This window comes from Notamacropus eugenii, chromosome 6 (assembly GCF_028372415.1).
Source record: "Notamacropus eugenii isolate mMacEug1 chromosome 6, mMacEug1.pri_v2, whole genome shotgun sequence".
Classification (NCBI taxonomy): Eukaryota; Metazoa; Chordata; class Mammalia; order Diprotodontia; family Macropodidae; genus Notamacropus; species Notamacropus eugenii.
This window is the reverse complement of record NC_092877.1, coordinates 343328878-343352518: the sequence shown is the minus strand read 5'-3', so window position 1 is coordinate 343352518 and position 23641 is coordinate 343328878. Positions and strand designations below refer to the sequence as shown.

The window sequence follows — 23641 nt, the reverse complement described above, 5'->3', positions numbered from 1 at the left end:
GCTGTCCCTTTCTAGCTGAGTCTTTGTAGTACTTCCTATTTCACTGTCACTTGTCACAGTCTACTAGTAGCAGCTAGCTTCTGATGTCAGCAAGAGCCAGACAGTGAAGTTTGGGGTGTCAATAATATTCATTTTCCATAGGGCACTTGAGAATAGGCTTTGGGATAACTCTTCTTGCTTTTTGCTGACTTCCAGGGACTTTCTGAGTGACTGAAATGACCACCGTTTCCCCTTCTCTATCTCCCAGTAGGATTTGTATGTTTCTTTAAGCCTCCATAGTAACACACTCAAAGGTGACTTTGCTGATTCACTAAAGCCAAAAATTGTTTTGAGCAATAGATCTATTTAGTGGTGGACAATTTACTCTCATGTTCAGATTCAAGTCAGCTCAGCTCACACAAACATCCTTGCTGATTGGAATGGACCTTAGAGTTTATCTAGCCCAAACTCCTTATTTTACAATGAAGAAGCAGAGATGAAGTAATTTGTCCAAGGTTACTCAAGTAGTACACAGTAGGACTGGAATTGGAACCCAGGTCTATGCCTTAAGTCCCAGGTGGACCCTCAGTGGGTGAAGACAGCTTCACTTTGTAGTCTCAGTAGATAAAGGCTGCTTGCAGGAAGCCAAAGCCTTGGAAGAGACTTTAATATGCACTAACGAAGTCACTGGCCTCTATTTATTGCAAGGAGCCTTGGCTAAGAGCAGTGCCAAGAGTGGCTGCCATGACCATGGAATGTTTTCAGCTGTGCATTCTGGAAATAGCCTCACTGTGGGAGGTGCCTTGCATTAACCCCACCCTTATCTCACCCCCACCTCTCCAAAGCCCAATCACCACCAGCGTAGCAAGTCACAAGGGGGGAAGATGGGCAGAGGTTTGTAGTGAGTTGTAATTATGAGACAGCTCATGCTGTTAAACACAGATTCAGTTTCATCTACATCAGTATTCAATTTAATTCATGTCCCAAGTATTTTCCTTCTTGCCTTCTCAACCCTCATGACTCTCCTCAGGCAGGTTTCTACAAAAATCCTTTATAAGGATCACAAACCAACATGCACTAATAATAGTGAGCTTTCTCCACGCAATGTAACTGGGTAGTTTTATTTTAAAACTGTTAAGTCTTATTACAAACAAAAGCCCCCACCTCTACTGGAATGGATTTGATCTCTAGTAAAGTCCTTTCCAGCAGTAGAAATGTCATGATTTTATAAGCATTACCATTATAAGTCTCCACTAACGTTATACTCTGATGGCTCATCATGGCCTGATGGTATAGAAATGATGAAAACCTTTTGGCTCCACTAACTGTCAAAGATGACCTGTGTTGTGGAGGGATGGTAACTGGCATCAGTGGGAGCAACACCCACATTACTTGGAAGCCTTTAAGTACATACACACCATTCCTTACAACAGCCAACAGCCTGGTAGACTGTGACTCCCTACATCCCACTTTGGAGTTTCCCAAGATCTTCCTTAACAATTTTGCCCACCTACTCTATACCTTGAAGGAAGGTGGGCTTTCTCCCTGAAAAAGTTGTTGCACTGAAAGGAAACTATGACTTTCTGCATATTGCCCAACTGTTCATTAGTCTCTGCTTTTGAGTCACCTTTATTTTCAGCTTGCTCCTGTAAGAAGCAGGTATGCCTGCATGAACTGTGTAACAAAAGATTTGGGTACACTTAATCCTCAATTTTGATTATGGCTTTTTTGAATTAGTTTATTCTTGGCAAATCTTAATGTCAAGTTTTGATATTATTACCTTATATTCAATTGCCTGTTTAGAGAAATAAGACCTGTGCTTATCATCACCCTAGACCTGAAGAACAGGCAGAAACCCAGGCCGCTTTGGTTCGGTCCTATTCAACGAAGTTATTGGTTTTAGGATGGCATTGCTCCATTTGTCTCCAAACTGATGCACAAAGTACAAATGGAACAGAGAAGCAAGGGAGAAAACCTGGAGGTTTCCTAATCTTCTTATATGAGGTCATCAATAAAGTATTGTTAATTCTCAGAGCAGATACAACCATATTCAACGTTTGCAAAACAAAAACAATTTTTTCTAGATTTTCTGCCAAGCACTGTTCCTCTCAATTCCTACAAACTCTACTCCCAAAATTCTGTAGCATATCATGTTTAAATGTTAAAAAGTAAGAGATGACTCACGTATATTGTGGAAACTATTGCTATCCGAATTAGAATACCTGTTTTTGCACAAGCCCACTGGGCAAGCTCATTGTTATTCTTTGCATATCGCAGGGGTCCACTCGTATGAGAGGCACTGGTTTCCAAAGGTTGGAATGCTACCAGATTGCACACTTAGGATAATCAGCATCTAAGGTCACTTTACAATTCACTTAAGTTCTTTTCACGTTACCTATGTCTGGTGAATGACATGTCAGAACTGCACAGGATGGGTAGTCATGGACCAGCTGAGATCTTAATCACTGGAGGGGAATGTTCACATAGATGAGATTGGATGCATTTGACCTCACAAATCCCAGCCGAAAGTACTGTCATGTTTCCTGATCCCAATGGCTTGAACCTGACAAGTTTGTGTTCTCTTGCTCCCTTGCAGTGTTAAAGCTCTTATGAATCACTGGGAAGTCTGGCAATTTTACACACAGATGAATTTTGTATGACTAAACAATGAAGACTGATTTGTTTTTTTAAAAGGTAAAAGTGTTCTACAGAAACTGTTTAAAAAATTCTAAAGGACAAAAGTTTATAAAGTTATGGGACAGTGTATTTAATGTAAAAAAATGCCCCAATAAACCAGGATCTCTATCAATGCTTTTCTCTATCATGATTTCTTATACTGATTATATTTCTGATGTATGATCAATACCTATTTCATAAAACTGTAAAGTCATTTGTGGAATCAATATGGTATATTAATACAAAATACTGCAGGCAAATGTGCATCAATTTGTTAGCTCACAGGAGTGATGATTTGTTTCTGTAGGATTCTAAATATAAAATTAAATAAGTTAAATAAGGTATGTTTCAGGTTCTAGTCAATTCCCATTAGGAACTGTAATATAGCATTTGTAATCTAATAATTATAACAGCACCAAAATTAATGAAAAGAAAAACCCAAATTATACCAACTAATGCAACCAGTAAAGAAATATTACAGCTTTTATGAAGTTATTATAAAACATCAGGACTCCTATACATAAAGTAATTGATGTGTATATAAATTTAAAATTATCTGTGTATTAATTTTACTTGTTAGCTTGACTTTCTAATAAATCTTTAGCTTCATTGATTTTGGCTGCTATATAAGGAGATCCTCCTATAAGAAAAAAAGAAAAGGAATAGTTATGGAGGTTGGGCAAAGAAATGCTTTACCTGACCAGAGAATACAATACGTCTTTTTTCCTTTTGCCACCAAATAACATTGGAATTATATCCTCACATATATATCATAGGCAATGTGAAATATTTATTTTAAAAATTATAAGTAACATTTTTTTAACTAGCATTAGCAAAGAACTAGACTTTCACTAAAGTGAACTTTCAAGATAAAAGAAAGTAGTCCTTCTAAACATGAATACATGGACTTTTAACATTTTTGAATGAATCTTTCTAAAATATTACAAGTGTTGTGGTAAATGCAACTGGGAACATAATTAGAGGTATTCTTGATGACTTAGTAATCATTACAAACATTAATGACTATTAGACATTGCAAACTCTGTTCGCCTCCACACAGAAAGCTCTCAGACCCCCAGGCCTTCTGAGTACCTGTGCTTGCCTTCTGCACTGTTCCTCAGTTCCTAATGGCCAAGGCTTACTCTTTGGGGCTCCTAATGTACTGTAGTTTAGGAAACTAGATAACCAGTCCTTAGTACTGTGCTTGAAATAATCAGCAAAAATGCAAAGTAAGGAATTCCTTCTAAGCCTTTTGTATGGATGAGAAATCTCTTTGCTACTACTTGATTCTTAGTTGTGCTTCAAATAGCTGAGGTGATAGATTATTGTTATGGAAAAGAAACTCGTTAACATTTTATCTGATTTAATATTCCTAGTAATATTCCCCTGGTTACTTATAAGAAGACTTATATAAAAGTTACTTTTAGCAGCTGAAACTTTTCTTCTCAAATCTACTTCTTGAAAGATCATACAGTGGGATACAGTAGGCTATTTTCTTGCCATCTAGAAAAGACAAACTATTTTAAAATAATTATGTACCAGTAACTAGTCCACAAATGAGCTGCCTCCTCAGGTGTGCATTTACATTCTCTAAAGACACTGAATATTGGTTTCTTAGAGCAAATATCAAGGTCTAATGCTCCCAGTCAAGAGCCCAGGGTTGTGGTTCTAATTCTGTGGCAGATGAGCAAGAACATGAAACAATCATTTAGCTCCTCAGCTGTCTGACTTCAGAGGGATCCCGAGCACTAGGTGATACTTAAGACCCCTTGAGGAGTTAATTTGTTACAAGTAGCTTTTCCTGAGGATCATTCTGATCGATTATCTGGGAAATACTTAAAGATTGAAAGGAAAGTGTTCTTGTGTATATGATCTGCCTCGCTGCAACCAAAGAAAGGGGATATTCTAGGATAAAACTCTTCCCTGAAACAAAGATAGCAAAAAACTCACAAGGCCTAATGGGAAGTGAGGCTGCTGGACATCTACCTACATCTGATGGAGAGCATCTGAGCCAGGCAAACAGGTGGCACCCAGTGTTGAGTGTGGCCAAGAAGGCCACATAGGAGTGACCTTAAAAAAAAATGACTGGCTGCTTTTCTATGTGTTCAGGCTAGGCTACATGATGGCTAAGTAGTAAACTGACTGACAGGACTTTTCAAAACATCACTGAAACTTCCCAAAGTCAGTTAGCCGTTTTTAAGAGCTTAGAGGGGGCACTGTGAATTTTGATAACCTGCCATTTTCCCCAAATATTTTGGAAAAAAAAAAGGCAGTGAGGTGGCACAGTGGATAAAGTGGTGGGCCTGGAGTCAGGAAGAGTCATCTTCCTTAGTTAAATCTGGCCTCAGACACTTCCTAGCTGTGTGGCCCTGGGCATGTCACTTCACCCTGTTTGCTTCAGTTTCCTCATCTGTAAAACAAGCTGGAACAGGAAATGGCAAACCACTGCAGTATCTTTGCCAAGAAAACCCCAAATGGGGTCATGAGGAGGTGGACAAAAATGAAAACACACATTTTGAAAAGATACTGAACACGTGACATTTTACATGAAATATATAACTAACTTAAAGCTTTTCCCTGGGAAAAACCACCAAGAACAGAGTGAATTCTGCTCTTCTACTTTATAGCTTAACAATCACCAATAACAGTAAGGTTTGCATTAAGAACATAATGACTACTTACCCTTGTCTGGGTGGTTTAAAAGCATGATTCGTCGGTGAGCATCCCTAATTTTCCCTTTATTGGCTGTAGGGCTAATAAAGAAAAATAATTGACTTTGGGCCAAAAAAGACCTTTTTCTAAACAACTACTGATGAATATATGCCACATCATGTATATACAGAAATGACAACGATATTGAGAGTTTGTGAGTCACTGCACAGTACAAGGTACTTTATGAGCTCCATTGCTGGGATTTGTTAAAATGAGTAAAATTTCAAGTTAATCACGCTAAATATCCATTTGCTTAGACAAAGTCAACAAAAGGAGTCTTCTGAATATGAAAAATAAATAGTTCCTTGGTCAGAAGAGTGATGAATTTCACTCAAGTGGAATGTTTTAACAATATTATGAATATTCTCAGAAAATTGCTTAATATTTCAGTATTTGGAAATAAAAGGAAATTTGCACAAGAGAAATACAATAATTGGCTAGTGACACAAAGGAGAACTGTTTAAGAGATGAGTTCTAAAAATAGTATAGTTCTTTGTCCCATTGTCCAACTGATTTTTGCCAAGACCAAGATCACCTCACTGTTCTAAATAAAGGGTATTTATACCCTTTTAAAATGCCTTTGGGGAAACTTTCATTAAAGCAAAGAATGAGTGATACTTAGACTTGCTCAAAATGAAACTGCTGAATGTCATTACTCTAGACTAAATTCTCATTAGAGATATCACTTGCTTATTTATGAAATAAGGACAAAATAATGGTATTCAGAGGTTCACCATAAATGTAATCTGATTATATTTCATAAATCTATTAATTATGCTCCACTCCTTTTAGGAAATCACATTAAAATTACTATGCTGTCATAGACCCAAAACCCTATGAAAAACATGCCAGGACTAAAACCATAAAGATGCAGCTCACAGAATTAAAGACTTAGAGTGATGAAGGACACGAGGGATAGTTTAGTCTCAGTGAGGTAAAACGATAGGCCAAAGACAGAGATTATAAATGACAGCTGGGATTTTACCAGTTGCTCTCACACCAAACCTAGTACTCTTTCTATCAGAGCCCTGGTCTGATGCTTTCAGTGCATTATCACCATCAAGATGTTGTTAATTATGGAGAACGATACTTCATCTCCCCCACAAAAGAATTTTGTAAGTTTTAAAAATGCCTACTACAAGACTGCACTAAATTTTATTGAAAAAAATGTTAATAAAGGATAATATAAGACTCATATCCTGAACTCAATGATAAAAATGATGTGAATCATGCTGTCTCCTACATCCACCCTAAATTGTTCTGTCCTAACATTGTGGAAGCAGCTAGGTGAATAAGATGGTTCTTGTATACTTCCATACACAAAGGCTTCCTCCTATGCTGCCCTGTTGTGGTGAGTGCAATGACTTTAAAACTGTCTAAGGGAAGGAACCATATGGATACAGTGACCTTGGGCAAGTCACTTAACCCCAATTGCCTCATCCTGGGTCATCTCCAGTCATCCTGATGAATATCTGGTCACTGGATTCAGATGGCTCTGGAGGAGAAGTGAGGCTGGTGACCTGCACAGCCCTCCCTCACTCAAAACAAAGTCAAGTGCAAGTCATGTCATCGTTTCTCTGATGGCATGGTCTTCTTCGGCAACGAAGGATGAACAAATATATGGATACAATGGTCAGGGTGGTAACAGCTGCATCCAGAACAGATGAACTTGACTTTCTCAAGCTACATCACGTGAGACAGACTCTCACACCTTCTTCCTCTCAATGTCAGAAATTCCATTTGCTCAAGTACTCTCAGTGCATCAAAGAGACTTCAGATGGAGACAGTTGTATGAGGCATTTAACTTACCTTACTCCTAATATAAGTGCAGCTTCTCGCTTTGTCATTTTGGGTTCAAACCCGCCTCTGTAATAGCCACCACTGAAGGCCTGAAAGCGGAAAGACATCAGCAAGAAAAATTAATGGAATAGGAAGAGGGGAGAATGACTGCAGAAAGTCTTCAAATGAAACCTTCAAAAACAGATAAGCAAAGAGAAACATTTCACAGAAGCACCTTATTTTTGTTTCAGAAACTGAATTTAAGGGGAATTTCTACAGCAATTTCACAAATAGCACTAAATCAAGAGTTCAACTGATGCTCAAGATACAAGAGAACCAATCTAAAAGGTGGAGCCTCAAGTCTCCGCACTACACTGACAGAACCATGAACCTACACTGGAAATGAGCTGACATCTTCAATAAGATGCTGCCCAACTGAAATTCAAATGGAAAACAAGAGGACAACCACCCAGGCAGGAGGAGGCTGGAAGAGTAACTCTAAAACGCCATTTAGAGCTTGACTGGGATGGAGGGAAAGGAAGCTGTAGGACAATGGGGAGAAAATGGGAGTGTGCTACAGTCTGCATAGCCATGTATAGGGAATGAAAGAAGTCAATCACAGAACTGGAACTGTGTTGAGACAATGGTTGTCAGTCAATAAGTATTTAGTAAGTGCCTATTCTGTGCTATGCACTGACTTTATTTTGAGAATCCAACTCTCTGCTCTCTCCTAAAAGCTGGCATGGGATAAATGCTTCAATTGCCCTGATGAATTTAACCTTTCAGAAGATGAGGAAAATGCCAGAATTGCTGCTCTAGACCTGATTCTATCCAAATGGTCGGGGAACTGAAAAATCACAGGAATTTTGGCACCAAGTGATTATCTTAGAGTTTGTGAAGTCCAGGAGGGTAACAGTCATTATGTAGACTTTAGGAGATTTCAGAGAAAAGTTAGGAATAGTTGTGTGGCCTCAAAGGCAGGATACTACTGAGAAATGCTGCTGCTGCTGCAATCATAAAGGGTTCCTATGAAGAAGTCAAGGGGGATGCACTGAAATAGTGATACGATCGCAGAAGGAGCTCTGCAATGAAGCTCAGATTTTTAAAAAGATGTTCCAAAATGGAAGGAGAACGGCATGGGCCCAAAGATGAACGTAAAATACTTGCTGGGACCTGTAGGAGTGTCAGGAATGTGACTTAGATGTGCTAAGACAAGCAAACAATCACAAACACAAGAAGCTCGAAGTGACAGGATTGCAGCTTTAGGCAGATACATCAATTTTAACTGAAAGGTGTGCTCCTGAATGCCCATTCTGCTTATCTTCCCTAGCAAGAAAAATGATCTTTAGTGCACATGGAGGATACAAGGAGTATGAAGTGTCAGTGTGGCAAGGCTGGCCCCCCAAGATGAATGTCACCTTCAGCTGCCATGAGAGGCTTGGTTTCCTTAACGGGGGAGGTACCTGTCCCATTTGTGCTGCTCGAGTTCTGTCTCCTGCTCATTTGCTCATATGTGCCACAGCAAGCTCAAGGATGAACATAGCAGGGCAGTCAGCAAAAGAAGGGATGGGAAGTTGGGCCATGAAGACCACTGGCCAGGACTTGGGATGTCTGACCTGGAGAAAAGGCCTTGGGAGGGAGACGTGCTCATTGTTTTCAGTTACTTAAAGGGTTGTTCTATGTCACTCAGGCAGCAGAACTAGGAACAAACAGTGAAAACTACAGATTTTAATTACTGCTGAGAACATCTTCACATCAAGTGTATCAGGAGCCCTTATACATCTCTAATGATAATCTTATGGACAAAGCTGAGAAGTGAGCTGGACAGGTAGGTATGCAAATGTTTGAATAACCATTTAGAATAGGCTGATAGTCAAGCTGAAGGAAAGTCTCTGGTGGTGTGTTCCAGGGTTCAGCTCTGTTCAGTATTTTAAATCAGCGGCTTCTTCATGAAGACCCTGATGGCTGATAACATGGAAATAGGATCTGAAAAGGTTTTAAAATAGGTTGCAATGCTGGGACAAATCTAAGATGAATTTAGCATGTATAAACATTTTCAAGTTCTACAATTAGGTTCAAATTCAATTCAGCTAACCTTTATTAAGTACCTACAGTTCCCAGCTATAGGCCTAGATGCTAGAGACCACAAAAACACAAGTCACCGTGGGAATTAGCTTATATCCCAGCTGACAGATACAAATAAGTAAATATAAAGTAAACACTAATATGGGGGCAACTTCCACCTGGTGGCCTCAGAACGACAACCAGGTTGTACTTGAAGCGGTGAGGCCAATTCAGTGCTCTGAGCAGGAAGGTAGGGTAGACAAGATCATGTACAGGAGGGAGGACATCTGCTCGGTTGGGGCGGGAAGAGCACAACCAAAAGATGTAGGGCTCTGAGCCTTCTTCTGGAGAAGACAGGAGCGGATCACACTTCTGCAGGGGCTTGAGGAGGATCATTCTGGCAGCTGTGTGGAGAACAGTTTGCAGAGCTGAGAGATCTGAGGTGGGGAGACTGAGTAAGAAGCTCTGTCCCTTACAAGTCGCTCTTATGAGAAGCCTTGCAAGAGCTGAGGTGAAAGCGGAGGAAGGCCTGGAGTAACGCCAGAGGGTCACTTCAGAGAGCAGGTGCACTGGTGAGGATTAAGTCTGGACTCCATCTCTAAGAATGTCCCTTGCAACTCCAGAAATCCAGTTCTGGGAATGATGTCTAGTCTCATGGATGGAAGCTCAGTGTCTCAGAACAAAGTCCTCTTTACATCCTCAGACAGGTTACTGACCTAGTGACTTAGACGGCATGCCTTCTAAGGTAAGATTTCTGGGAGGCAGATGTGTACTGAGGCCCATTCCCCACTGCCACCCATACATGGGTATGGTTTCTGAGGGAGGGGCATTGATTCCATCAGAATGATACACATTGATAGATTTGGAGCAAAGTGGGGCCTCAGAAGACATCTAGCCCAAGCCCCTCATTTCACAGAGTAGGAAAATGGAGGTCCAGAGATAGTTACTGAAGTTGTATCCCCAAGATTGTCATTGTGAAATACCCTGACAGCTCTGTATTACTGTCCTGACAGATTCTGTATAGACTCCCTTCTTCAGGAGCGAACAGTGTCACTTACCATATACAGAAGGAAAATATCTTTGTATACTAATAATGATCAACTTTCAGAACCAGTCACTAGTGGGTGTCACAACAGACACCCTTTTGGAAGGCAAGAGTTCAAAACGAGGTACCTTACCTGTACTAGAATCTACTGTGTGGCACATATGGCCCAAGCACACAAAGGGTAGAGCTGGCCCAGGGGTAGAATGACAACTTAACTGAGAGCTGGGAGCACAGGAGAAGTGGGCCCCCTCACCTGACCACAATGCCCTATTCTTGGGCTACCAAACTTTTTAGAGATAAAAGAGAAGAAAGAGACTATTGAAAGAAGCTGCTAAGGTTAATTTTGATAAAAAAGACACCCTTCTAGTTGGTACCCACTTACCTTTCATGTATTCTTCTAGATCAGAGGCTATTCACTTTTTGTATGTCCTGTACTCCTTTGGCAGTGTGGTGAAATCTATGCACCCCTCAGAATCATATTTTAAATGCATAAAGTAAAATACATAGGACTGTAAAGGAAACCAGTTATACTGAAATGAGGAGGTAATTTCTTCTCCATCCAGACTCATAGACTCACTGAAATCTAGGTTAGGAATCCCTGTTCTAGATCAGCAGCCCTGTACTTAAAGCTTAGTACTGACACTTCATTTGGCTTGTCTAGTGGCATGTGATCCCTTCAGGAAGCCAGGTCCTCTCTTGGTGGGGGAGAAGAGGGAATAGAGCTGTGAACTAAAAGAGTCCAATAATCATCTAGAAATGTCCAACCCTCCCATCCACGCCTCAACAATCAGAGCTGAAATGGCTTAATGAAAAAGCAGTAAAAGTAGAAATCTTACACATTTTGGCAGACTTCGAATAGCTTGCTTTACTTGAGGCTCCATATGCTTCATTGTTTGCAAAACATATCGGCCTTAAAACAAACAAAAGAGTGAACAGAACTTTATATAAAGATGAAGCCCCAGATAACCCATGTTTCTTCCACTCTCTTATCCACCACAAACCTGCAAATCCTGCCGCTGCGATTGTCAGTCCCACCGCTACCACTGTGCTGGCCTATAGAAGGGAGAAAAGAGTTACTTCCTCCATTCCTTTCCCTCCCCTAGCACTTTACTCCCCACCCCACTTCTATTTGCAATTTTCAGTTTACATTTCAAAGGTAAAACTTATTAAAAAAAAAAAAAAGGCAATAACCCAGAACTGGATTTAATCTACAACATTATGAACATTTCTAATGCTTCCCTAAAGACTCTTCCCCCTTTAAATCCAGGATATTCTTAGACTTAAAAGTTTATTTACTTTTTTGGCTTTTAAAAATATCTTAAAATAAAATATCAGGTAGGTAAAACCTACCACTGGGACGGAAATTAACTGCAAAAGAACAGGGCCTGTCAGCGAAGATGCTTAACAGGCAGAGAACAAATAAATCTTCATCTTGCCCACTGGGAATTAATTTTCCCTTGCCTCAGGAAAGACTATGAAGGTTGAAACAAGCGCCCTGGGAGGACAGAGCCAAGAATGGAGGGGAGGGGGGGTGATTCACAGCAGCCTTCTCAAACCCTGGGAGAAAGCATTTACCAGTGGAAAACCCTGTTTCAGTGACAGGACAAAGCACAGAAGGCTTCCATCCGCACAAGCCCCTCCCACTCCAACTACAGTGTGAGGACTCTGGACCTGCGATCCTTGAAAAAACAGAAGGATGCAGGAAGAATGAGAGAGAGAGAGAGAGAGAGAGAGAGAGAGAGAGAGAGAGAGAGAGAGAGAGAGACAGAGACAGAGACACAGAGAGAGATAGAGATAGAGAGATAGACAGAGATAGAGAGAGAGAGACAGAGACAGACACACAATCTGAATACCCACGCACGTACACTTGTGCACATTCAAAAACATACAGCATGCAGCACGCACACACACACAGATACGTGAATGCACACACGTGTGTGTATACACGTACATGCACAAAAATACTCCATCTACACATCCTCGCCCGCACGAGGAACACGGATTCGGAACCGGAATGAATGGGCACCGATGTCATGGGCACCCAACCCCGCCCGCAGTCACGGCCATGACCCCGAGTGACCCGGAGCCACGCCGCAGTCTGGCTTACTTTGTCCAACACTCCTGGACTACTGAGTAACGTGGTGGGGGGCTGGACGCCTGGGGCCCGGTGCGGGCCCATTTCACAGAGGAGGGCACTGCGGGGAGGGATGGGGCTCCAGGTTCTGGGTTCGAGGCCAGCGTCAGCAGTGCCTGTAAGCCCCCAAACTGGGGTTTGACCCCGAGACCGAACAAGGGTCACCTGCTAACTGAGATCTGACTGCCCTGAGCCGGGGTCACGCCCTTTCACCCTTGGGGGGCCTCGGTGTCCTCGTCAGTAAAATGAGGGCTGGGCTGGACGGCCTCGGACCCCCAGTGACTTAAAGGGAACAAACACGACGTGCCGGGCCCCCGAGCTCCTGCAGCCCTGCAGGCCTCAGCTTCCTCATGGGTCAAACGCCGGGGTCTGGCGGGACGCTCTCTACCTAGCTGTGGCTGGGGTCCCGGGTTCGAATCCCCGTTCTGCCCCCCCATGCCCTCGTGACCTTGGAAAGGTCCTCATTCATCCCCACCCCCCACCCCGCGAGACCAGAGGTCCCTGCAAGCTCGCGGCCTCAGGGGGGCTCCGCCGCCACAGCCTCGGTTTCCCCTCCGGCCCCTGGGCCGCTCACCATGGCTCGGCCGGCGCTGCCCTGAGCCGGCAAAGCCGCAGCTCATCCCAGCCTAGAGGCCTCGCGTCCAGCCCGAGTCCGACTCCGGGCCGACTGCGGCCCCGCAGATCGGGGACAGCCAAGATGCAGCGCGCGAGCGCCAAGCAACAGCGGCTGCCGCAAAGCGCCGCGGCCCGACCGTCGTGAAAGGCCGCACCAGCCCGACGCCGGGAGGGCGGGGCGCGGCGTCCTCCGCGGATTGGCTGCAACCCGGGGCGGGGCGAGTTCCTATTGGACAGACCATCCGGGGCCGCTGTCCCGTCCCCTGTCGGGCTCTTCCCTGGGGGGGCGGGGTTCAGAAGGGAGCTTCCTCCTAGCGCGTGTGTAGCCTAAAATTACGTCTATGATCATGTACATTATATACACTGTACTATATGTACCTCATATACATTGCGTCTTACGGTGTATTAGGAAGGAGGCCTGTAAGAGGAGAACCAAGAAAGAGAAGTGTCAGAAAAACCTGGAGAAAAGAATGGGGAGAGCGGCCAGGGGGATGCCAAGAGAAGGCATTTATTAGGCGCCTGCTGTGTGCCGGGCACCGCGTCCATAGGAAACAAGCTCTGCCCTCAGAGAGTTCTCATTCTATGCATGGAGACAAAGTATACACCTACGACCATATACAGGAGCTATGCAAAATAAATGGGGGGAGGGGGAGGAACCAGTCCAGGTTCTGGGGCACCTGGAGAGGAACACGTGGTGGGGCCAGTGCAAAGGGACGACGACAATAAAGACTGAGAAAAGCCCAGGTAACCTTGCAGAAAATGGCTGTAGATAAGTAGTGGACTCGGAATCCTGTTTGTTCCTAAATCAACCCAGTGTGTGTGTGTTAGTCCTTCCCTGCCAAAGAGACCATGCCATCGGAGAAGTAATGACATGACTTGCACTTGACTTTGTTTTGAGTGAGGGAGGGCTGTGCAGGTCACCAGACTCACTTCTTCCTCCAGAGCCATCTGAATCCAGTGACCAGAGATTCATCAGGATGACTGGAGATGACCCAGGATGAGACAATTGGGGTTTAATGACTTGCCCAAAGTCACACAGCTAGTGAGTGTCAAGTGTCTGAAGTGAGATTTGAACTCAAGTCCTCCTGACTCCTGCACTGGTGCTCTATCCACTGCACCACCCAACTGTCCCTAAATGCCCAGCACCTTAAAGAGACACTCTGTCAGTATGCTAATGACTACAACCGTGGGAGGTGCTTACTTACTGCCAAACTAGCAGAATGAGACAAGGGAGTACTGTATACACTGTAGACGTAACTGCTGGTTACATTATATCCTCCTTCTCTCCTTCAAATTCCTACTCCAGCACCTTGACTCATTTCCACAAGTTCATGCCAATCCAGGCTGTGAAGTCGTTGAAGCCAAGCTGGGAAGTGTCCCAGTACTTACTGGAAACAGTATCCCTCAGTTTCCAAGACTGACTCCCAGCAGTCTTATTCCATGTATGAGGAAACATTGCTTAAGATTATATGAAGACCTTAGGGGGCACAGGTGCTATTTTCATCCCTGCTGCTCAGCTTCTCAAAGGCAAGAGGTTCAGAAGACAAAAACAGACTTTGGAAGTGGACATCTGCTTAAGAAGATGGCGTCTAAGAATGAGATTTAGATTTCTGGACCACAACTTAAAATATAAGAATGACAGGCACCTGGCCAGGTATGGAGTATACTAATAACAAGTAGTAAGAAAATATTTATCTGAAGTCTTGCAAATCTGATTAAAAGGGCTTTAAATTAAAAAAAAACCAAAACAATAACAAAATGGAGGGGGAAAAAACTACCTATTTATATTGTTGTTCAGTCATGCTCAACTCTTCCTGATCCTACGGACCATAGTTTTCACGGGGTTTTCTTAGCAAAGACACCAGAGTGATTTGCTATTTCATTTGGATTAAGGCAAACAGAGGTTAAGTGACCTGCCCAGGGTTGTGCAGCTAAGTAATTATCTGAAGCTGGATTTGAACTCAGGTCTTCTTGACTAGAGGCCCAGTGATATAACCACTGAGCTAGGACTGTGGACCTAAACCTTGATTTGTATATTATATACACTTCATAATAAGTGTGTGTGTATGTGTAGCCAGGAAGACTATAATCAAATCTACAAATCAAATTCAAATCTCACCTCTGGGCATATAGCCCATATTTATGTGACCCTAGGCAAGTTACTTAACTTCTGGGTGCTCTAAGAAACTTTCTTAAACAATTCTATATGTGTTGCAGAATAAGTGCTGAACTGCATTGGAGACTCTACATCAATGAAATCTCAAGGTCAGTCCCCCATCCTATCTATATCTGTTTCTCTATCTATCTATCTGTCTGTCTGTCTATCTATCTATCTGTCTTTCTATGTGTCTAGAACAGGTGTGGAGGCAGTTGGGGTCACTAGTATTTGCACATCCATTGAATTTAGGGCACTGCCATTGCTGCCTACTCCTGCCAAGGGTGGAACCCTAGACCAGCATAAGAAGTGTGTCTATGGACCAATACAAGAGAACTGTTACACATTATTTACCTGTTTCTTCTTTCTCCTTTTCTGCTTAGGAGATTATAATAAGTCCAAAGAATATGTGTTTTTTAAAGTTCAATTACATTTCCATTCAATTAATATTGAAAACTAGTGTGAGATACAAGTGTGGCTGACTATAACTACTTCTTATTTGAATGTGTTTCATGTTTGGGAATGAAGCATCAGAGAAAGAGGCAGTGACTGGTATGTCACACGGGGAATGAAATACAAGAAATAAACTGTTAGAGAATTCTAGGATCTTCTTTATGGACAGCTAGGTGGCATGTTGGGTAGAGTGCTAGGCTTGGAGTCAGGAAGACTCATCTTTGGGAGTTCATATCTGGCTTCAGACATTTACTAGCTGTGTGACCCTGGGCAAGTCACTTTACTCTGTCTACCTCAGTTTCCTCATCTGTAAATTGAGCTAGAGAAGGAAATGTCAAACCCCTCCAGTATCCCTGCCAAGAAAACCCAGCTGGGGTCACAAAGAGCCAGATGTGACTGAAAATGACTGAATACTTAACAGTTTCTTCTGGGGGCTCAGCAGCTAAATGAAAGAGAATTTTATCGATTTATGTTTCATAACTTCCTTAAAGCAGCATAAAATTATTAGTTCAAATCCCCCTTATGAAGCAGGTAAATTTATCACTAGTTTCTTGTCTGATGGGGAGGGAGGTAAGGAGAGCTGCTCTAGCAGGTCATGTGATCATCCCTATTACTCTAATTCATTCTCAACAAGACTCCCTCCAGATGGTAGAGGCAGGAGTAGTGATTAGAGAGAAAGTCACAACCAGGAGGAAAAGGAAAGTGGCTGGAAAAAAATTGATGATGACCAAATTCCAAAGGTGGGAGCAAGAAGAAGGAGATTTAAGAGTCCTAACTCTTCCATTCCTTCAACAGCCCAGTGCAATAGCAAGGACCCCAACATACACAGGAGGGCCTGCTCTGCAGGTTCTTAGATCTGCTTTTCTAAAGGGAAAGCTATGTTTGAGGGGTCAGTAATCTACTTTAATCAAGCACATGTATTACTCACTTAGTTCAGGGGAAACACTCAGCACCCTGAACTTCAGAGGAAATACAAACAGAGAAATAAAGACCAACAGACAAGGCTTCCAACTGTCTACATCACAGATCAACAGACAGATCCAACTGTCTGACCATTACATACATACATAATTACCAGAGAGAGAAATGCCAACATCTGGGTTTTCAAAGTTGGGGAGCTCCTTAGTGGCTACCCAGAGTCTCCTCTGACCAAACACTTCCAAAGCATAATTCCCAAACTAAAAGCTCACCTCAGAATATTTATACATTTTTCAGAGCTGGAGGGCATGACTCTCTGACCCAGTGCCTCAGTGGAAATTAACAAAAGGTATTGAGGCCTATTAATGGGCGGGGAAAATCTTTAACTTCCCCCCCATTAACCTTGCATTAACATTATACTCAACAGAACCTTTTTGCATCATACAAATAACCCCTAACAAAGACATAGGTTTACAACCTTGGATGGCATGAAGAGAAGACTAATTTTGAGGAATAAGGAGATAACCATCCCTCTGAACTGTGGCCAGGTCAGACCACATTTGTTCAGTTCTGGGCACCACTTTTTAAGAAGGACACTGAGGAAGCTGGAGCATGCCAAGAGAAGGGGAATCAGAATGGCAAAGATTCATGATGTCAGAGCATTTGAGGATTGATTGGAGGAACAGAGATGTTTAGCTTAGAGAAGAGAAGACATAGAGTGGATACAAAAGCTATTTTCAAACCTTTGAACGGTTATCATTTAGAAAAAGAATTAGACATGTTCTGCTTGGTCTGAGAGGGCCGAAATGGAACAATGAAAAGTGGCAAAGAGGCAAATTTCAGTTTAATGTCTGAGCTTGGTATAACAACAATCCTTTGCAATGATTTCCCTTAGGAAATTAAGCCAACTAAAGCTTCTTAACGGTTAGATCTGTCCAAAAGTGACTGTGGAAGAGAGAGTGAGGCTGATAGCTTTGTGCAACTCTGCCTCACTCAAATCCAATTCATGGGCAAGTCAAGACATCATCTAACATCCCCTGTTTTACCCCAACATCATGATCAACGAAAACTATATAATCCCAATAGTCATTGAAGACAAAGGCTGTTTCTCATTCTGACTTTGTATCTGTCAGTTTTTGACCACAAATGACCAAAGAGTCACAGAGGTTTTGTAATCAGTGTTGACTCTAAAAATACCAAATAACTCACACAGATTAAAAGCAAAAAACTTTCTTTATTTGGTGAGGGGTCTCCTCTAGTAGGAGAACCAGGGCAGTGGGGCTAAACCTTGATTTATATACTTGTGGCTAGACAAAGAATCACAGTGAAGTATAGCAACAGTGGTGAGGACCAAGACCAACAATGCGGCAAGATTGTCTAGTGACAAAAACTCCATTCATAGTAGGACTGTGTGTCTGGGCTGTTGGTGCCTGACTGAGCTCAGGGACCACCGGTTCTGTGATTTAGTTGCAGCAGAATTCATCCAGAGAGCTAAGAATTGTTGTTAGGCCAAGTTCAGGGCACAGCTTGCTTTCCCGGCCTTAGTTCTGAAAAACAGGGTGTCTCCTAATAGAGAAAAAAGAGGAGCAGTCTTGAATCCTGACATATTCCAACCCAGTGCATAGTAGGTACTCAATAAATACTTGAATGGACAAGCCTAAAGGGTATTTCCAAACTCAAAATCAGTGATATCCTTGTGCTTGTTTAGTCCAGAGGGTAATTGGCAGTCAGTCTGAGAAAGACTCTGTGTGTGCACTGGGAATAGGCACATTTTTCAAGGAATATTCATCTAACCACCATCCTGTCCATTATACAACACAAGGATACGAAATACATAATATTAATACTAATATGAACACTAGCACTAGATTAAAACTAGCAATAATATTAAAACAAAACCTAATATTAACACTAATACTAACTAATAATAACACTAATATTAATACTAATTCTAATACTAGTACAGATATTAACACAAGTACTAACATTAGACACTGATACTGTTAATACTAACAATATTAATGCTAGCACTAACACTGATATTAATACTACTACTAACAGCATCGCTAATGTTAATGCCAGTTCTAATGCTAGTACTGATATTAACACAGGTACTAACATTAGCACTAATACTAACACTGGCAGAACTATTAATACTGACATTAATATTAATACTAGTACTAACACTGATATTAATATTAATACTAGCATTAGCACTAATTAACACTATACCAACATAAATATTAATACCGATGCTAACCCTAGTCCAAACACTAATATTAATGCTGCTTCTATCATGGATACCACCATTAATATTAACAGTCATTCTAATAGCTTTCAATATGTAGAGACCCAGCAGAAGAAATCAAAACCATGTAGGAATTTGATGAAGTTGTGTTCCCTCTGTTGCCCTCTGCTGCTGGGGTACTCCTGAAGGTGCTTTCAGTGACTGTACAGAAGATGGGTTTAAATCCCAACACTTCTGTTTAATTCAAAGACCAAGTCATTTGATCCACCTGTTCAATAGTATACTGAATGTTCAGCATTAGAGAATAATCAGGTTTAGTGACTTATCTCAGCACCCTTTCTGTCTCAACTCCACCTGATAAGGGTGATAGTCATAATGAGGACTCACATTAGATATCATTTTAAGGTCTGTAAAGTGCTTTGTGCATATTATCTCATTTAAACCTTACAGAGACCCAGGTAGGTAGGGGCTATTAGTCATTTATGGAGGGAACTTGCCCAGGGTGACACAGTTTCTGTGCTGGGAGCCTGTCTCTCCTTCCTCCAATTCTGATCTGGGCAAGTGAACACTTCTGTCCCTCTCTCTGAGCATCTCCTTCATCTCTGTCCCTTTGTTTTCCCAGCTTCAGTTCCCCTCAGACTCATGGTTTTCTGTTCTGTATAAATGGAGGCCTCCCTGCTGGGCTGTCAGCAAGTGGAACTGACCGTGGACACTGTCTCTATGAGGCTAGGATGTGGGGGAGGGGGGCTGGGAGTGAGGGGGCTGACAGACAAGCTTGATGACTTGATTGCTGGCAATGGCAGCTTAACGAGGGTGAAATAGATGGTCTGCAACTTGTTTGTGAGGATTATTAATAACATCGTGTCATGTATTAATAACATCATGTCATACAGAACAAAGCTGTCCTTGAGGGTCTGTCTGGGGGTCCCATTTCAAGCCATGCTGGATGGGGGCTGGATGGTAAGGGTGCTGAAGATGGGACAAAAAAGCTCGTGAACAACTGGCTCCAAGTTCGGCATCAGCTGGAACTGGGGAGACCAAATATTTAGGTCAGATGGTAGAAAACAGGGACTCATCTCAGTCTGAGGGAATCTGGTCCAGACAGCTATCCTGACCCTTAAATGGGCATCCTTGTAGTGACTCCCAGGGGGAAGTGACCATGGGTCAGCATTTGGTCAGTAGAATCACAGGATGCTAGAGTTGGAAGGGACCAGGCATCCCCCTCTGCAACATCCCTGGAAAGTGGTCATTCAGTCTCAGTCAGTCAATCAGCTAACCAACAAACTCTTATTAAGCATTATTTAACATGTGTCAGGCATTGTGCCTTTAAGGATTCACATTTTGTTGGTGATGAGGCAGTGAGGTATGACAGAAAGACCAGTGGACATGGAGTCAGAGGACCTAGGTTTGAATCTTGTCTTTGTCATTTCTTAGTCACTTCCCCTCTCCAGGGCTCAGTTTCCTTAAGATGAGACAGTTGGATTTGTTGGTGTCTAGGATCTCTTTCATCCCTCAGTCTGTGATATTGTGGTCCAGGGATGAGAGCATATTCACTTTCTTTCAAAGAAATTTGTTTTATAGTTTATCACCTGTAATAGTTGGGGGATTTTTTTTTAACTTTCAGATAAAAATATCATTGCAGCTTTACTCTTAGTTCTGTCTATTGGAACTAATTCATATCAGTAGACATTTATTAAACATTCACTGTATGGAAGGTACATGGTGGGTGTGCTGAGCGTAAACACAAAAATGAAAAGCAGTCCTTGGCCTCCAACAGCGTACTTTCTACTGAGGGATATAATCTGTAAAGGGGACCTCAGTTTTCTTATTGTTGAAATGAACTAATTGGTCTTCAGACTTCCTTCTACCTCTGTCCAATCTCTCAGCTGTCTGCCTTTGTGTCTTCTTTCCCTTTTAAAGAACAATTTCAAAGGGATAGCCCAGGAGTATGAATGAACATGAAACATCATAGTATGGCATGATATAATGGATAGAGGACCTTGTACTTGGAGTCAGGAAGAGTTAGGTTCAGATTTAACCTCTGACACTTACTAATGTCAGCTAACTAACTTCTCTAGCTTCAGCTAGAGATCTCTAAGATCTCCAGCTCATCATCTGTAAAGTGAAGGGATTGGGCTCCATGAACTCTATGTTCCTTTCCAGTTCTAAATCCATGTTCCTTAATGTGGCATTAATGGGAAAACCAAGGGCAAAACAAGGAATTCACACCATGGAAAGTTCATGTCTTCTAAGGAATTGGATAACTCCTTGCCAGATCAAAATCATCATCACAGGGAAGACTTCTTATCTTCTAGAACGAGAGAAGTGATTATTTTTCTCTTATATTAATAGCCAATTATTAAAATTAGGGAGAGCCAACCTTTTTTCCCTGGCCAATTTCCTTATTTGAAGCCCAGTCTCAAGGACAGGGCTGATGGGAGAGAGGATTAATGTTTTCCTTATTCTGGTTATAGCTACTCTACCCAACTAGATCAGACTTCTAGTCTAAAATAAATTCTTGTCCATTGTGTTCCACTCAAGCTAATCTGGGCAGAGGTAGATCCTCTGCCCAAGGCTGTGGGTAGTCTGGGTATAGAGGTAGTCTCTTTGATCAAGAGTGACTTGATGTCCCTCTCCCGGTCCCTCATTAGAATAGGTCTACCTAATCATTAATTGTTAACCAATCAAACTTGATTGCCACCTTCTGGAACACCTTCTTTTCCAAGGGCAAATAAGCTGTGAGCCTCGGCCATGATTGCCTTTGGTCCAAGAAAGAGAAAGCCAAATGACCATTCCTTTTGTTAATAAAATACTAGCTTTATTAATAAAATAATTACCCCAAAATTATGCCTCTTAAACTTTTTGAACATCACAAGAGGGAGGCATCATCAGTGTTCCTCCTCAGTAGGATGATCAATGACACCAAGACAGTACCTTGGAGTAAATTCTGTCATTTGTCAGGCTTTCATTCATTCAGCCCTTGCTGACCACTTGTCAGATCTACAATAAAAGGGATTCTTGTATGGTGGTGGATTAAATTTAGTAACCTCTGAGGTCCCTTCCAACTCTGGGTGGGGCACTTAATAGAAAAGGGAGTTCAAGGACCTAATGCTCTTAGGATTTTATGGACTGTGGTATAATCACAATAATGAAGAGTTTCACGAGTAAAATGCATCTGTTAAGAACCATCCGAAACTGATGTGAAGTTGTTCCATAAATTGATAGGGTAAGATCTACTTGAGGGCAGAGAAAAGATTGATTCGGTGCTTAAATACAGACATTAATTAAAACTACATACTTAGACTAATAGGATCTGAAACCTGGAGCTGAAGGGATCTCAGAATGCATCTAGTCCAACCCCCCTATTTTACAGTTGAAGAACCTATAGCCGGAGGATTCAAGTGCTCAAGGTAACTAGAGTCACACGAGGCAGGATTTGAATCCAGATCCTTAAACTTCAGACCTAGCACTTTTCCACTATATCATGCTTGTGCCCTATCAAGATACAAACAATGATTTTCATGCAATTAACTTAATTTGTAAACCCACCATTTTTCTGCCCACAGAAAGTAAGTAAAAGAACTTAAGCATGTTTCTTTTCAGGCTTTCTAGTGCCATAGAAGATGCCAAATAAATAAAAGGAGCCATTTACAAGCATAAATTTAAATACTTCATTGGGCCAATGATCGGGTAAAATGATAATAATAGTAATGGCCAAAGTCTATGTGGTTCTTTAAGGTTTAGAAAGTGATTTAGATGTATTGTTTCCTTTGGTCTTTCTACAAGCTTGTGAAATAGTCCTAGTAGTATTCCCATTTTACAGATAAGAACATTGAGGCAAAACAGTTCTTAAGTGATTTGCCCAGGGTCACATGGATAGTTAGTGTCTGGACCAGATTTTAATGCAGGTATTCTGCAAATACTGAAAATATGTCAGAATAGGAATAAGCAGTCCAGTCCAGTTCTCCCTCACAACTATTCCAACAAAGACCTAGTGAAAACACCAGCTGTGACTGGAAATCTGAGAAGAAAACACAGTGAGTCATTTTCCTAGCCAAGTCAGCCTAGGAGACAAACAGAAGTCTGTTAGTATTGGGGAACTGTGTCTATCTAGGAAGGTTCTGTGGAACTTTTCTGCTCAGGAACTGAACTGGGGCTTTCATCTGTGTACTAAGCCAAGAGATCATCCCAGATCCAGCATGGAGGGGCCTGACACTCTTCAAGGGAGCAGGAAGAGTTAGTAACTTTTGTTGCTTTGGACTACTAGATCACAAACCCAGCGCAGAATGAGAAGGGGACTTGTGCCTCAGTGTGAACCTGCAGATTCCTTCCAGCTAACTGCTGGGGGCTGAGGTTAGCAGCAATTGACTAGAGCTCAAAGTAGGGACAAACCCATGTTTGTCAAAAACATAGGCAAACTCATGTTGCCTATGAATCATGGAGCTTGTCCATGGTCAGGAGTTTGCAAGACTCAGATCAGTAGAGTAGTCAGACTTTGTCCTAGATCAGACTGTTTTTGACATACTGAAAGCTTGTAGGTCTGCAGCCTTGGAAATCATTGAAGAACACAACACTCAATACCTGGGAGAAAGTACCAGCAAGGGTCTGGAGAATAAAAATCAGGACCGAAAAAGGTCCAGACATTTCCTTCAGAGGTGTATAGCTCCTAGTCCTAAGGCAAAATCCCTATTCATTAAGTAAGGCTGGAAGAGTGAGTAAGCAAAAAAAAAATAGTCATTTCATAAAAAAACAAAACAAACTATTATGGTAACAGGGACACCCAAGACCAAGAAGAAGAGATAATTCCAAAACATCTACAAGCAAATTGCAAAGAAAAACATAGCTTAGGCATACGTTCAACTA

General features: G+C 42.0%; 1 protein-coding gene across 2 annotated transcripts; it reads right to left on the bottom strand.

Annotated features, from left to right (window-relative positions):
* Positions 1-3120: 3120 nt before the first annotated feature.
* DNAJC19 (DnaJ heat shock protein family (Hsp40) member C19) lies at positions 3121-13207 on the bottom strand. 2 transcript variants are annotated; one of them, XM_072618387.1, is made up of 7 exons: positions 12964-13176; positions 11257-11308; positions 11092-11165; positions 7177-7256; positions 5338-5408; positions 4077-4158; positions 3121-3295 (listed from the first exon to the last, which is right to left on the bottom strand). In XM_072618387.1, the coding sequence occupies exons 1-6, from the start codon at positions 12964-12966 to the stop codon at positions 4079-4081; spliced, it is 360 nt and encodes a 119-aa protein (XP_072474488.1). In that variant the 5' UTR covers positions 12967-13176; the 3' UTR covers positions 3121-3295; positions 4077-4078. The 2 variants fall into 2 exon arrangements, with proteins under 2 accessions (XP_072474488.1, XP_072474489.1); XM_072618388.1 differs by lacking the exon at positions 4077-4158 and having other exon boundaries at positions 12964-13207.
* Between the last annotated feature and the right edge of the window lie 10434 nt (positions 13208-23641).

Bases quoted from the DNA above. Each gene is read 5' to 3' on its own strand.
- DNAJC19 (XM_072618387.1), bottom strand. The intron at 7,257-11,091 runs GTAAGATTTCTA...TTCCGCTTTCAG, and splicing joins TTCGAAGTCTGCCAAAATGT to GCCTTCAGTGGTGGCTATTA. The intron at 4,159-5,337 runs GTAAGTAGTCAT...TGTCTTTTCTAG, and splicing joins TTTAAACCACCCAGACAAGG to ATGGCAAGAAAATAGCCTAC.